The sequence below is a fragment of the Chiroxiphia lanceolata genome, chromosome 7 (assembly GCF_009829145.1).
Source record: "Chiroxiphia lanceolata isolate bChiLan1 chromosome 7, bChiLan1.pri, whole genome shotgun sequence".
In the NCBI taxonomy this organism is placed as follows: Eukaryota; Metazoa; Chordata; class Aves; order Passeriformes; family Pipridae; genus Chiroxiphia; species Chiroxiphia lanceolata.
The window spans coordinates 2,973,627-2,988,874 of NC_045643.1; the positions used below are offsets into that span (position 1 = coordinate 2,973,627).

Sequence of the window (15,248 nt, forward strand, 5' to 3'; positions counted from 1 at the left end):
AGACCTGTGAAGAGTATAAAGAGAGATGAAAGGTTTGATAAGGTTTTTAAAGTCTCCTCTTATCTGTTCAGGTTACTCAGTGGCTGTTGGAGACTTCAATGGTGATGGCATAGAAGGTAAGACCACTTGCTTCACTTAAAATCATATTAATAGGCTGGGCAGATCTTTCAAATAAATGATACAGTGCACAGGAAAATGCATCAGGCACTAGGAATGAGCTGCTCTGTGCTTTGGGACCTGAATGTTACCTGTGTCTTGCTTTATGTTCCAGACTTTGTATCAGGAGTCCCAAGAGCAGCGAGAACTCTGGGAATGGTAGGAAATTTGAAACATTCAACTTTAAAATAAGTGCAAAAGGTGAATATTGTTGGTGTGCTCTAATGTGCGTTCCTTCATGTGCAGGTGTCCATTTACAATGGGAAGAACATGTCTTCCATGTACAACTTCACTGGAGAGCAGGTGTGTAGCTTGACTGAGTGTAGTGGGTGACCTGGAGCCTGTTCCTATGTTGAGACAGTATTTAGGGGACTAGATAATATGATATTCTCTGTGTTATTGGCTTAATTGCCAAAGCAAAATTTTATATAATCTGTAGGAATTCCAACCTTATTTTTAAATAAAAGAAATTTTGAGAGTTGGGAGAGAGGACTGGATCATGGAAGGGGAGAATGGGGAAGGGAACTGATCCGTTTACTTTCTGAGTAAGGAACAGAAGGGAAAATACAAGGAGAAAGGAGACCAAAAAAATGTTGTGGTGTATATTATCATCTCCCTGAGGTATTTTCTATACAAATTTGTGGAAACTTGTGTTTGTATCACTGCAACTCACAAGTTTGGTTTGAATTTTGTTTTTCAGATGGCTGCCTATTTCGGGTATTCGGTGGCTGCCACCGACATCGACGGGGACAAGTAAGTGATCTCCTCTCACCACTGCCACCCAATTTGTTTCTGGAAAGAAAAGAAAAGATGCTTTTATTAAAAAGTCTTTCCCACAATCTAGATTTCTGACAATTAATTTGGATCTTAGTATTGACTTCAGTGCTGAGTTAATCAGATGCTTAAAAAAATGAGTTTTTATGCTGCCACTGAAGAACCTTGTCCTTCTTTGGCCCAGTTTTACAGATCTGTTTATTGGAGCCCCCCTTTTTATGGATCGAGGCTCAGATGGGAAGCTTCAGGAGGTCGGCCAAGTGTCCATTTGCCTCCAGAGATCCACTGGAGGGTTCCAGACCTCCAAGCTGAACGGCTTCGAGATCTTCGCGCGGTTCGGCAGCTCCATCGCCCCTCTGGGGGACCTGGACCAGGACGGCTTCAATGGTAGGACATCCCTGATTGCTCAGGGGTTCCCCTTGGTGGGGGGCTCAGAGCCAGCACCCTGACTGTGGATTCTACACACAAACACTCGGCATTTGTGCCATGGCTGGGTGTTGGACACCGAGGTCTAGACTCCTTTCGATGCTTGTATGCTACTCCCAGGAATGCTAACAGGAGTTCCATGGATGCATCGAGCAGAGACTATGCCATTGCAGCTACAGCATGGAGGACTTGAGCTGTTACACTGGGCAGCTCATTGCTTTCTGAGTGACAACTACAAGAGAAACTTTGATGAAATACTCAACTCTCCCCTTTTTGACTTGTTAGGACGTCTGCAGTAGAATTTTCCCATTTCCGTTGCTTAAAGCTGACTTTCTGCTCCAGGAACACAGAAAAGAAGGTTTTGTTTCAGAGAGCTGGTTAAAAATGTTCTGATAAAAGTGATTTTCCTGGGACAAGTCCATTTCAAAATGGAAAGGTTTGGTGAAAATATTTCATTTCTGTCCCAAGAGCTGAGTGTCTCGAGCAACTAGTTGGATGAGAAGTCTGAGTCTGACACAACTGAAGCTGAGGACTCTCAAACTCATTGCCTGTGCTTCTTGTTACTTTAGGAACTTGCTGCTTTCACTTAAAAATTCAGAGCAGTGAAACAGGCAAGAATCATGTAGTTTTGGGATGGAGACTTCCAGGAGTCCCAGGGAGAACACCTTGTTACACACATCCAGTGTTGCCTTAAGAGTTGTAGGAATTTGAGTTTCCCCAAAAATGCTCATTCTTTCCATTCTGCTTGCAAGATAAGTATTTTCTGAAAGATCAAAAATTACAATAGGCCGATATTTCAAATTCTCTTAATTTATTTTCTATGAAATCATAATATCATAGAATAGTCTGAGTTGGAAGGGACATTTTTAGTTGCTAATAACATGCAGAATCAGTGTGAAGATGTGATATCACTGCAACTATTTACGGAAGACATTGGAAAGGTTACGGCTGATAACCAAAACTCTAGTGCCCTGATGAAGTTATCCCAAAAATGTTTCCATCATACTTCAATCTGAAATAAACTGTAGGCTAGAAAATCATAGCAAAAACTGCCTCTTTTTAATTACTTTGCTGATATTTCGTCTGTTTGTTTTGTTTATTGCTCTGCCTCACTTTGGGAACGTTAATTAAAATACTTTCCATCACAGTGTGGTGCAAGATTGGAATTTTCACTGGTGTCATAAAGTTTGTAAATATAAGTCAAAAATACAAAACAGTAAATTTTGAGTCCTTACTTTCTTCATCAAACTTTCTCAAATTTAAGTAAAGAGGAAGGAAAAATGAAATTACTCTGTATAGTGTTTCATGTTTGGTCTTTGACTTTTGATTGTTGAATGTACATCATATTTGCACTTCTAAAGCTGTCCTTACAGTCTAATTAACATTTTGTTTATTACTGTTTATTAGTCATGGAAAATGAGTACTCTTAAATTTATTAAGCTTTAAGAGATAGAATAATTCACTAACTGGGAGTTCTCCATAAAACATATTGCCAAACCATGATCAGGATAGACTGGAATTTCATATTTACCATTGGTTTAGGATGATTTAAATTTTCCAGAATTATTAAAATGTCACACCCTTTGGAGGAACATGAGCGTGTTAACGAAATGGGAAGATAGCCCCGCTTAGTTTTGTGATTTGGCACCAACAATTACTCATTCTGGTTGTTTTAGTAATCTCACAAACATCTCAAATCCATAAGATTTGGCTGCAAGTCAGTCATTGAGGTGCAGAAGCACTTGCAGAACTATTTCTTCCTCTCCTTCCCCTCCCTTCCAGTCTGTGAAGGGTTCTTGTTAAACGTTTATACTTTCTAGAAAAAAACAGCATCCAGTTAAAAAAACCAACAGACACGGGTTGTTGATGAGGGTTTTAAAGGCTGGTTGCATTTCCTCCCTCCTGACACACCTTGAAACTGTAAAGTCAGAAAGGATTGACTGACGTGAGCAGAAATATATTCCCCTACTCTGCACCTGGAGATGTTGATGGTTCTTCTCTTGGTTTTCAGATATTGCAGTGGCTGCACCGTACGGTGGAGAGGACAAGAGAGGACTTGTCTACATCTACAATGGAAGAGCAAGTGGTTTGAATGCAGTGCCATCCCAAATTCTGGAAGGGCAGTGGGCCGCTCGCACGATGCCTCCCAGCTTTGGGTACTCGCTGAAAGGAGCCACGGACGTGGACAAAAATGGATATCCAGGTCCTTTGCTCCAAATGCACTTGCAAATCACTCGACCCAAATAGCAGACCCGCCTCTGACAAACAGCAGATTTTAAAAAAATAAATCCTAATGTGTAATAATGTGTCTCCTTTCTTCCTAGACTTGATTGTTGGAGCCTTTGGTGTTGACACAGCTGTTCTGTACAGGTGAGGATCCTGTGCCTCTACTCGAGTGAAAGCAGAGGCAAAGCTCAGGGGGGTTCTCAAGCTAAAAAAGAAGGCAGGCTCAGTCTGAAATTCTGCTGCCCCACTCCATGCCAAAATGCTGGAGGTGAAAAAAATGTTATACTGCTGTTTTCACTGAGTATACAGACCTACAGTCTGCTCTCTAGAATTCATCATTATCAATATAGTGGAAATATAAATGAGCTGTCTTCAAGGCTTTCTGAGTGACAGCTCTCTAGATTCTTACACATACAGGGTGCTGCTAATTATCACACTGAAATCCCAATGTTCTCATCCAAATTTGCTCATTTTGGGACAATACCTTATTTGTTAGTGCTAGAAAGAGATAGGACTTCATCTTTATGCAGTTGTCCGTATTCTGACTGATGGGAATGAAAGGGCACAGAAAAGCTTCCCACTTTTCCCTCATCTGCTCAGTGATTATTTGTTTTTCTTGCGGTTTCACTAAATATTGTGTGTTTGTATATATTTCACAATTCGATGGGAGGGTATTGTCTGATGTGGTGTTGAATGCTGTTCCAAGAGGATGTTTTCTTTGCAGGGCTAGACCAGTTATTAGAGTAAATGCTGCTCTGGAAGTCAATCCAACCATTCTAAACCCAGAAAACAAAGCCTGTTCACTGGGAGATGTAAAAGTTTCTTGGTAAGCAGGGTGTCTATGTTTTCCTTTGAGGGAAGGGACTTTCTTGGGTTTTATTTTTGTAAGCTTCCGGTTTCAAAGGATTCAGGAAGTCCAGTCAGCTAATAAGGAAAAAGACAGACACGGATTTTTTTTGCTGAAAGAACAGACAATATGAAATAAGACCTTTGAACAGAAATAAACAGTGAAGAATTTTAGAAGAAAACGGGAGAAAAAGTGTGTGAAATAAGTATTTTCTTTTCCTCCAAAACAGCTTCAAAGTAAAGTTCTGCTTAAAAGCGGATGGCAAAGGAAAGCTCCCCAACTCACTCAGTAAGTTCTGCTTGTTTCAAAACTTTAAAGCCTTTGTGTATTGTTAGCAGACATGAGCACAGGTCACTGTTATTTTCATTATTGAAACAATTGGCTGCCCTTTCCAGCACACTCCTACCCCTTGGTAGGAGTACATCTATGGGACTGTCTTCAGCAGGGTTTTTTGGCTGTGATTGTGTAGAAGTTGGTGGCATTTGGTCATACTTTAAGCATATGTTCAGCCATGTGGTTAACTAGTGTTGGAAAGTCCTTTGTATTTTACAGGTTGTAGAGTAACTCTCACTGAGGGGAGTTTTAGACAAGAATATTCAAGTGTTGTTAGGCCTGGGAGATACAGACAAGCCACAGGGGACTTCTCCCATCTCTGTTGAAATCATAACCTTCAGATTGATTTCACTGACTTGTTTTCATCAAATTGTCTGGATCAGAATCAGGAAAAGATTGATTCCAACAGGTTTTTTTAGTGGTCTCCATGAGATTTTGTAGAGTGGTAGGCAGCCTGCTGCAATCAGGTTTTGTCTACTGATTCTAAAAACTTTTTCTGTTTTCTTTTGGCATGTATAGAGGTGCTGTGATCTGAGAAAGCTCATATTTTAAATTTCATTTCCTTTATCAAATATTTGAAGTAGTCAGATTAGCAATAGAGTTTAAATATACAATTGCTATATGCAAGATTGCTTTAAAGGTTTCTGGGGGGAAAGATTTGAGCTTTGTTGTTGCAGTTCTCTAGCAATTATAAATTATAAATTATAAATGTGTCAGTGCACTTCCATGTTTCTAGATTTTAAGGAAAAAGCAGAGGACAGCAACAGTGCTTGAGAACTAATGTAGTAGCAGATTTTTACACTGGAAGAACGGGAAGTTTTAAGCTGAAATCATTGTTCAGCTCCATTCCTGATGGGAATCTGCACTGTGTTTAATGGAATGAAACATGCCTAACCCAAATGCTTTGCCTCGGACAGATTTCCAAGTGGAGCTGCTGTTGGATAAACTTAAACAGAAAGGAGCTATAAGGAGAGCTCTCTTTCTCCACAGCAAACAGCCCAGCCACTCCAAGAACATGACTATTACAAAGGGGGGCAAAATGAACTGTGAAGAACTCGATGCCTTCTTGAGGGTAAGTAACCATTTATGTTTTTTAGGCAAATGGGTTTTGATGCCCTGTCTGTTACAAGTTCCTTGTGTCAGTTGTTAAAAAAAAAAAAAAAAGTAAAAAAAAAAGCTGAAGAAACTCGATATTACTGGGACTGAGGTCCTGGTCCCTAAATGGATTGGAATTTTAATTCAGAATTATGTTAGCAAACTTTTTGAATGAATCATCTAGGCACCAAATTGATTGTGATTTCCAAGGAATACGAAACTCGATAACCAAAACTTGTGCATCTACTTTGGAGGTAAAAAAATAAAGAAAAATATGGATCTGCAACTAAAAAGCCAAGACCAGCAAATAACAGAGGAGACAGAGGAAGTTAAAATATTAAGCTTGCTTTTTCTCAGTCTTTCTGTTTTAGTCCCCACAAACGTGAACAGATACTAACACAATTAAAAAGTGTAACCCAATAGAAGAAACACTGTGTGTAGCTATGTAAGTTATATGCAGCTGAGATTTATCTCTGAGTCCCTATAAATCAAACATAAACATTACATACTTACCTCTCAAAAAAGCCCTAATAACCCAATAAAAATACTAGTAATCATTAAGGATTCATGGAGGATAGGTAAAACCTTTCTTTCACCTGCCTTGTGTGTGGAATGTACACAGAATTAGACCTCTTAGATCTCAGTGTCAGTAAAGCTTTAACACATTTCCACCTGAAATTTTCTTAAAGAAAGTAAAGATACATGACCTACATGAAATTATCTTAAATAGGATGCAAAACCAGTTAAAAACTATATGTAATCAATGGGTTTCTGCCCACAGAAGATGTGGTCTGAGGTAAGACCCTGAAATGAGCTGTTCTACAGTCAGTGATTTCCATTCCAGTCTCAGAAACGAAGCAGAGTTTACACTGATCTAACATAAAGCCAAGAGCTGGTTTGTAACTAATCTGAAAGGCAGGATCAACATTTGACAAACAGGATGATTTGAAATTATCAGGGTGAAAGTCAGCAGCTCCAGAGCCCAAAGCAATGAGTTTAGGATAGAAAAAAAATCATAAGTCCAAAGACGAGGATCTCAGAAGCCAACGAGGATCTCAGAATTTTGCCTGACAGGAAAGAGTAGAGTTGTTGTAGCCCTTGGTTTCCTTGCTATTAGAGTTCTGTGACTGAATACTCCTGTATGCTCCTGTTTTCCATTTGTTAAACAGGAATGTTGCTGCAGGTTTCCTGACAGGAGACTTTTCTAGTTTGGAAAGAGCTCAGAAGTTTTCGTGTTGTTTTGGCCTCCTCGTTCCTACTATGTTTCAACTGTTCTGTTTAATTGCTTTCCTCAGGATGAATCTGAATTTAGAGACAAGCTAACTCCATTACTATTTTTATGGAATATCGTCTGGATTACAGAACAGCTGCAGATGCAACAGGATTGCACCCTATCCTCAACCAGTTCACCCCTGCTAATATGAGCAGACAGGTATATATTTCTCACACAGCCTGTGATGACAGAACTCAGCCTTCAAAACTCATATTTATCTTAAGACTTCTGAAAATATTAAGATATGTAAATATACATCTAGGCTTTGGTCTTTGGATTACAGAAATATTGATGGTTATTGTAAATTTGGTCTGTTCTCTTTCATATTTTTTTTGGTTTTGGTTTTTTTTCATCTCTCTCTGTATCAAATTTCTTTTAGCACTGGACTTCCTTTTCACACATCCTAATTAACAGTTTCCTGGAGAAAAGCAGTTAGAGTAGTACTGAAAGTGTTAATCTTGAAGGCTTGGAGTGTTTCATCCATTGCTCATTCTGTGCTGCTCTATGTACATTATGTTTATCCCTCTAGTGCTCTTAAGGTAATAAACATAGTTTTTTTCTACTTCTGCCCTTACACAAATTTTTTTCACTTGGCTGTAAAGAGGATAGTGGAGGAGCAACTCCAATATGAACAGATTATTCAAAGTATGGAAAGATGGTTAAGGTGTAGACACTAGTCCTAGAATTGCAGTGGGGCAGGATGAGGCACAGTGCCCTCTTTTTACTCATTTGTTCTCTTCTGAGACTAATGACATGAGAATATCTCCTAACCAGCTATTCAGAATTTTTTTCTCATGGTGGTGAAACAATATTATTGGAAATGTATGTTGGAACAGATGCAGGAATTACTACAACAATATGCCTTTGATTTCTGCATAGGCACACATTCTGCTGGACTGTGGAGATGATAATATCTGCAAACCAAAGCTGGAGGTGTCAGTACAAAGGTAAATACATGAGAAAAATACCACAAGGGAAAGGAATTTCCCTACTTGAATTCTAAAACTCAAGACCTGGTAATGCTTTTGTTTGAAGGATATGTTGAAATAAGGAGGACTCCTCAACGTGTTCTATCTAAACTCATGCTTATATATTTCAAAGAAAACCCATTTTCTGCTTTGCAACCTAAAATCTTTAGCATGTAATGCTGGGAGAGCACACTCCCCACTCCCACCTGGCCTCCACTCTAATGTTTATTTGTCCATTTGCTAAGCAGGACATGCATAGCAAGAATGACCCAGTGTTGGCTGCCATTGTACCACTGTTCTGTTGTTTAATACTAGATAAAATCACAAATTCATGTGTCTATCCAGGAAGGGGAGAGCAAGGCTCTCTTGTCACATGTATGAAAAAAAAAATAATTGCTGGTATTGGTAATATCTTTTCTCAAACCTGGAAAAAAGAAACAAGTTTTAAGTGATAATTCTGTCATGAATCTGAGCATTCTGTGCTTTGAATGCCCTAAAGCAACTCTTAGTGTCTTATCTCTACTCATAACCTGTTTTTTTATGCCCTTAGTGCAGTGCTATAGCATGTGCACATGTAGGATACTTCACCAACACATTCATTCATGCAAACACTTCAGAAACATTGTATGTACATCAGTGCAGCTACAGTTGGGTTTCCTTGTAGCTGGTGAAATGACAATACATTGTTTGGACAGACGGTCTGTTTGTACCTGGAACAAACCCACTGCAGAGGTCTTGGCTGTATATCTGCAGTCGGGTTTTGTTATAAATATGTGCTTGTACCTCTTCAAAGTGGGCATGTAATTCCAAATGTGCACAGGGATTTAGCTGCTCACAGTTGTTTGTTCCTCCTTACAGAAAGGTGTTGGTGGTTTGCTGTAATTTGTAATTTTGTAGAAAGGATTCTTACAAAACAGCATGTAATATTTGCTCCATTTTGTGATTGTAGATATGGGATTTTTTTTTTAAACAATTTAGAGCTCCTGAAGCATAGGTACTGCCTCGAGATTTCTCTGATTTCTTGGTGTGATTTCAGAACATCTCTCGTTTCTGTAGGCTCAGCTGCTTCAGTAGCCTTTAAAATATGAACACAGAGCTCATTTTTACCCTGTTTTTGTAGTGACCAGAAGCAGATCTACATTGGTGATGACAACCCCTTGACCCTCATTGTCAGTGCTCAGAACCAAGGGGAAGGAGCCTATGAAGCAGAGCTCTTTGTCGTCGTCCCGCCCCAAGCGGATTTCATCGGAGTTGTTCGTAACAACGAGGTACAATTCCAACTGGCTTCTTGGGATCATCTTGTTTCATCTGCTACAAGTCTTGGTCTGAACAGTGCCCTTGTTCATTTAGTTTGTTTTAGACTTAGCCTGTCATGTGCTGGGTAAAGAGCTGGGCAGCTGTGAGGCAAGAAGTGATGTTGGGTATCACTGTCCTCCTTCCACCTAAATGTGTGGAAAGTCGTGGGTTATCCTGACCTCACAGAACATTAGAATCTTTTTCCTGGCTTTTCTTATCTCTTGGACCCTGCTTTGGTTCAGTTCTCCAGTTTATCTCTGCTGCTCATGTTATTTTGCCTTCCAATCTTTGGATTGGAGATTCAGTTGCCTTCCCATCTTTATTTTCCTAGTGAGAGTTTGACCAACTGCCAAAGTTCTTCTCACAGGTTATAAAGAATCATGTGGAGAAATGCTTTGTATCAGAGAAATCATAATTGCTAACCAATATAACAGTATTGGAATTTCTCTTTTTATAACTTTGGAAAGAGATCTATCTTGTGTCAAGACCATTTGGCTCCAGGGAAGCTTTCACACTCAGATTTGACTTTAGTTCTTTGACTGACTTAGGGCTGAGAAATTACATTTAAATTAATACTGAATATCTAGAACTTCTCTCCAGATTTCATCCAGGTGTCCAGGTGTAAAGAATGGTATCCCTTAACATTTCTTTCTGGTTTCTTGCAGGCTTTAGCCAGACTGTCCTGTGCATTTAAAACAGAGAATGAGACTCGCCTGGTGGTTTGTGACCTGGGAAATCCCATGAAAGCAGGAACTAGGTGAGGATTGGTCCCACAGGTACCTGGTGGCTCAAACAGGAGGGCAGGTGGCATTTCTCTTAATCACGGTAGTGTTTGGGCAGGATGTTTACTCACAGGAAATTAAGATTTGATCTAGCTGACATTTATCTGCCCACATGTTTGGCTAGTACAGTGGTAGCTGGTTTCAACTTTCCAGATAAATTAAAGGCTGAAAGGAGTGGTCATGAGTGTTTATGATGCAACTCAAAATGAGTAGTTCATTAAATATTGGAATTAATGAATTCTGGTTCCTCATGAGTTTGTCTTTATCTGATATGTATGTTTCAGTATATAATAGAGTTAGCTCATGGCACACCTTTCTCTTAGTTCATCTCTCTTCTGCTTAACTTTGTGAAGACTGAGAGGGAGTTTGTCTAGTTGGAGGCCTCTACAATTCCACCAGATATAGCTGATATTGTAAGAATTAAAAAACTATCAGTGAGACCTGACAGATTTTATGATGATATGATGCAATAAGTCACGATTATAAACACTTTGATGATGCTTTTCTTCAAGGGAGGTTTGTATAGATGACTATAGATGAAACTATTTCTAAAGTTTTTTGAAGTATATCAAGCTGAAGGGTACAGATGTTAAAGCAACTATCAACCACTGACTTAGTACAAACCTTGGAATGAATTTGGAATCATTTAAGTATGTCCGTTCTTTAAACTGCAGCGCTTTTTGCAACACACAGGGAGACTCAGCTATGTGTAAAAATGGGCTGAAGGCAAGGGCAAGGAGCATGATGTAACCCTTACTTTTCTATTTTATAGCAGTGATGCCTTGGCTTTGATCTGCAGAGAGGGAGGTGCATGTCTAGCCTCTAGGAACTGGGCGGGTTTTATTTGCCAGTTCTACGTGTGCTCTCTTCATGGCCACAAGTCTCAAGCATATATTAACAATATTATTTATTGTTGTACTATTAAGAGCATCAAGAAGCTGTTATTGTGTGTTTTGTGGTGCTTCCACTGACCCCTGGTGATGTTTTTCTCCAGCTGTTGGCTGGCCTGCGTTTCAGTGTGCACCAGCAGTCTGAGATGGACACCTCTGTGAAGTTTGACTTGCAAATCCGAAGGTATGGAAATCTCTGTGTACCTCACTGGTGGAAAACATGCACAGTAAATAGACTGTGAACTACTCAGGTTCACTCTGGACTAATCCCCTGGTCTTTGCCTCATATTTGTTTGAAAAATAAACACAGAACTCATTTGTACCCACGTACCATCGTGCTGCCTGCAGTGCCACAGAATGACTTTGGGTTTACAGCCCTCTTTTAAAACTGGGGTTTGAGCTCCGAATTCCTTCTGATGTCAAGCCAGAATTTCACATTTATAGATTTTGAGGGTGAGAGTCTCTCAGAACTGGCAGTGCAGAAGCAGCATGCAGTGAACCATCACAGCAGACAGCATGAAAGAGTCTGACCATTACATGGAGCAAAAGAGTTGTGGTTTGTGTTAATTATCAGAGAAGCACAGCACTGTCATATTATATGATATTTTTAAACCTGAATTTACACCCTCTGGAGATGATGTTAAGATTTGGAGGTGTGTTCATTAGGAGGTATCTTTACCTAACACAGTTTTATGTTGCTTAGTGGACAGCACAAATTCAACTGTTTGGTTTTTTTCCCCCACGTTGAACCAAAAGCTTTTTTTCTTTTTTTTTTCCTTTTTAGGGCTTCATTTTTTTTTTATACCGTAGTGACTAAATTATTCTCATCCACAGATGCATTTTTTCACCTATGAGAGTAAATAAATTTAAACCTGCCATTCTGTTTTAATGGTTATAAATAGATCAAAGGCCTTGGCAGCTGTCTTTAAAACTCACAGAGCTCCATTTCCAAGGCTGGCACAGTTCCTAGCAGAGCAACTCGAGTCTCTCTAAAGAGTGAGGTAATTACAGGTCAGGAGGAAAGCCCTGTGTGCATGTATGTTTTAATTACAGCAGGAGCAAAGAATAATTAGGGGATTTAAGAAGGCCTTTCTAAAGGCAATTGTTTGATTAGGTAGACAGAATAATCAGATGTGTCATTTAGGTGAGAACTTACTTGACTCTGCTCCTTAGTTTTTAGCAGTTATGCTCACGAGTCGTGTTATGAGTTTTACCTAGAATTATTTTAAGGTGTGGGGGGTTTTTTTATTAAATCACTTTGTTTATTTAATAAATTACCTTTTATTTTCTCTGCCGTTCCAACCTGTGATAAATCTAAAAGCCCAGTAGCATTCTATCAGGCTGACCTTGCCATTTTAGCAGCTGTTGAAATTAGAGGGTAAGCACTGATACTATTTTAATAAACATTGTTAATGAGATTTGCATATTTTCTTCTTTGTATTCACTGAACTTTCGGTCTGAATAAATTTTCAGGAAGTCTTAGGGAATTTTTGATCATAAAGACCACAGTGGTGCTCTCTAGCCACCCTTTGGATTTTCAGATCTTAAGTAATTCTAAATAATTAAAAAATCAATTCCCAAAAAAGTAATGGTTGTGCCTCCATTACTAGACATTTTTTTGAATAAAAAACCACTCCAAGCATGTTGATTTTTTTTTTTTTTTAGATACTCTAGAGAGTAGTGTTTATGGTTTCATACCTGATAATAACAACTTCCTTTGCTCCCCTTTTTAGTGTGTCATCTCCTGATCACATATTCCTTCCTATTGCAAATTGGCAGCCAAAGGAGAACCCGAAACAGAAGATGATATTGGGCCTCTAGTTCAGCATATTTATGAGGTATGGAATTACTACTAATTTCAATGACACTGGTTCTGTGCTAAATTAAATCTTCTCCTGGAGTTTTTCTTGTAGTACAATTATGATTTTTTTTTTCTCTTTATTGTCATCTTGCAGGAAAGAAAGATGTTATTTTTTTAATTCTGGTCATAACTGCTGTCTGCAAGAAGGGGTGGAACAACAGAAGGGGCTGGTTACCTTACATAATTACACATATTTTACTTTCTCAGCTTTTAATTCTAGATAAAACATCTGAAGTATCTTTTTTCTGCTCAGGAAAGGCCTCATGGCTGGTAAATTATTCAGTATCCTCAGTTGTACTGCTGTGTGTTCTAAATCATTCTGGTGAAGTCTTTTTTGCCTTGAAAAAATCAATATTTAAAATTTCCACACAAGAATGATCCCAGCTTTAATCTAGAGTATTTAATTAAACAAAACTTATTGCAGAACTGTGTGAATAGTAATAGCTAAAAGTTGTTCTGGAACTTAAGAGACCATTTATCTGCTGAAACTTGCTGCTGTATGAATCCGTGCTCAGAGTATCTTGGCTCAGGCTGTGATTCATTTAATCGATTTAAAAAAAAACAACCCATGTTTTATCAACGAAAAATTACATTAATTCAAGGCAAAAAGCCCTAATGCCATATAGCTTTTCTTCAAGTTACAATTTTATCAGAGTACAGAAGTAATTTGAAGTTTTGCCTGTTGGGGAACTGAAGTTTGGCTGGCACTTTTAGGTGAAGTTGTTGATACTATTGCTCTAATATCAAATAACAAACTTCATGCATGTTAACAGAGAAAGTAACATTGGTTTGGGGTGGGTTTTTTTTACATCTGTCAATTTTGTTTTCATAATCAGCTGAGAAACAACGGTCCGAGTGCATTCAGCAAGGTGATGATGACCCTGCAGTGGCCTTACAAGTACAAAAACAACACTCTGCTCTACATTGTCAGTATGAGATCGATGGTCCCATGAACTGCCCTTCTGACATGGAAATCAATCCCTTGACAATTACAGGTAAGCAGGGACTTTCCTTTTTTGTGGAGTGGAATGAAGTATGTTTGGTTGGTTTGTAAGCCCTCAAAACAACCAGATCCCTGAGAATATCTGACACTGAGTTAGTTTTTTGTCTCTTACTGATGAATAAGGCAGCAGTCCTTGTACATGTCAATGCATACAGCTGAATTTTAAGACAGTTTAGAACAAGTAGTAAAAATCAGTATATTAAATTTAAGCAAACAGGGAAACAATTCCATGTATAGAACAACAAAGAATAATATTCTTGTATCTTTGACAATCAGGAAGCAACTTTAGTGAATATATATAAATAAAAATCTTCTGTGCTTCTGCTAGACCATTTGCAGTAATATATTTTTTACAACTCTTTTGAGTTTTCTCATAGAGATTTGTTGTGTAGAGGGCAAGAAGCATGGCTCTGCCTAGTCCCATATGTAAATTTGTAATTTTTGCATTGGGAATTTCTAAGGGATTAATGAAATAATTAATTAATCTACTGTACACTTCTTCGAGCCCCTGTTAAAAAAGTTTTTGTGTGTGTGATCATGTGTACACAGGTACAGTGCTGTCATACTGCTGTGTTTTCAGAGTTAAAAACTGAAATGTTGAGGAAAAGTCTTAAAGATTGCAAAACTGAATTATCTGTTGCAGTCTTAGAGCAATTTTTTTTCTATCAATGAAAAAGTTTTGAGTTGAAGAAGAATTAAGATACCTGAGGTTCTGGGTTAGCTTCTGGTATCAGTTTGCACCAGTGATCTAGAAAAGACAGGAGTAGCATTTTATTTACAGCTGTTGGAACAGCCAGGATAAAAAGAGAGAAACCTGCAGTTATATGTTTTCTTGAAGTCTGCAAATGTCTAATTTATTATTTGGGTTCCCTTGGTTGTACCTCAGATTTCTGCTTCTAAGGATGATGATAAGAATGACACAGTTGCCAGGGAAGATAACCGTGACCATCGTATCAGCCGGAGGGATTTGGCTGCCGCCGAGGGGGACGTGCAAACCTTGGTGAGCTCTTTTAAGCCCTTTAAGCTCAATTTGGGCTCTTCATTCAGGGTCAGTCTTCTGTATGGAGCTATTTGGAAAGCAATACTTAAAGGAGCAAGGCTGGTAAAACAGGGCAGCTGGAGGGAGCAGGGGAGTGCTGCAGGCAGCACCTCTGCTCCAAGGCACAGCTGAGTTCACAGCACGTGTTTCCCAGAGGGTCAGTGCAATCCCCTGCAGTCAGCCACGTGGAGGACCTGGCCTTGCTGAACAATACTGGAAATAATCATAGAATCATAGAATCAGCTGGGTTGGAAGGGACCTCTGAGATCATCAAGTCCA

The 15,248-nt window shown here is 39.0% G+C and overlaps 1 protein-coding gene across 1 annotated transcript in view; it reads left to right on the forward strand.

Annotated features, from left to right (window-relative positions):
* ITGAV (integrin subunit alpha V) overlaps positions 1–15,248 on the forward strand; it is a 44,317-nt gene that overhangs the window by 20,899 nt on the left and 8,170 nt on the right. The window contains 22 exon segments of the mRNA XM_032692676.1: positions 72–116; positions 272–315; positions 403–459; positions 857–909; positions 1,115–1,317; positions 3,368–3,559; positions 3,681–3,726; positions 4,307–4,408; positions 4,659–4,717; positions 5,680–5,834; positions 7,153–7,183; positions 7,186–7,289; positions 8,010–8,077; positions 9,219–9,366; positions 10,060–10,150; positions 11,169–11,252; positions 12,345–12,444; positions 12,800–12,858; positions 12,861–12,904; positions 13,764–13,854; positions 13,857–13,919; positions 14,815–14,930. Of these exon segments, the coding sequence (XP_032548567.1) occupies positions 72–116; positions 272–315; positions 403–459; positions 857–909; positions 1,115–1,317; positions 3,368–3,559; positions 3,681–3,726; positions 4,307–4,408; positions 4,659–4,717; positions 5,680–5,834; positions 7,153–7,183; positions 7,186–7,289; positions 8,010–8,077; positions 9,219–9,366; positions 10,060–10,150; positions 11,169–11,252; positions 12,345–12,444; positions 12,800–12,858; positions 12,861–12,904; positions 13,764–13,854; positions 13,857–13,919; positions 14,815–14,930 (1,955 nt within the window).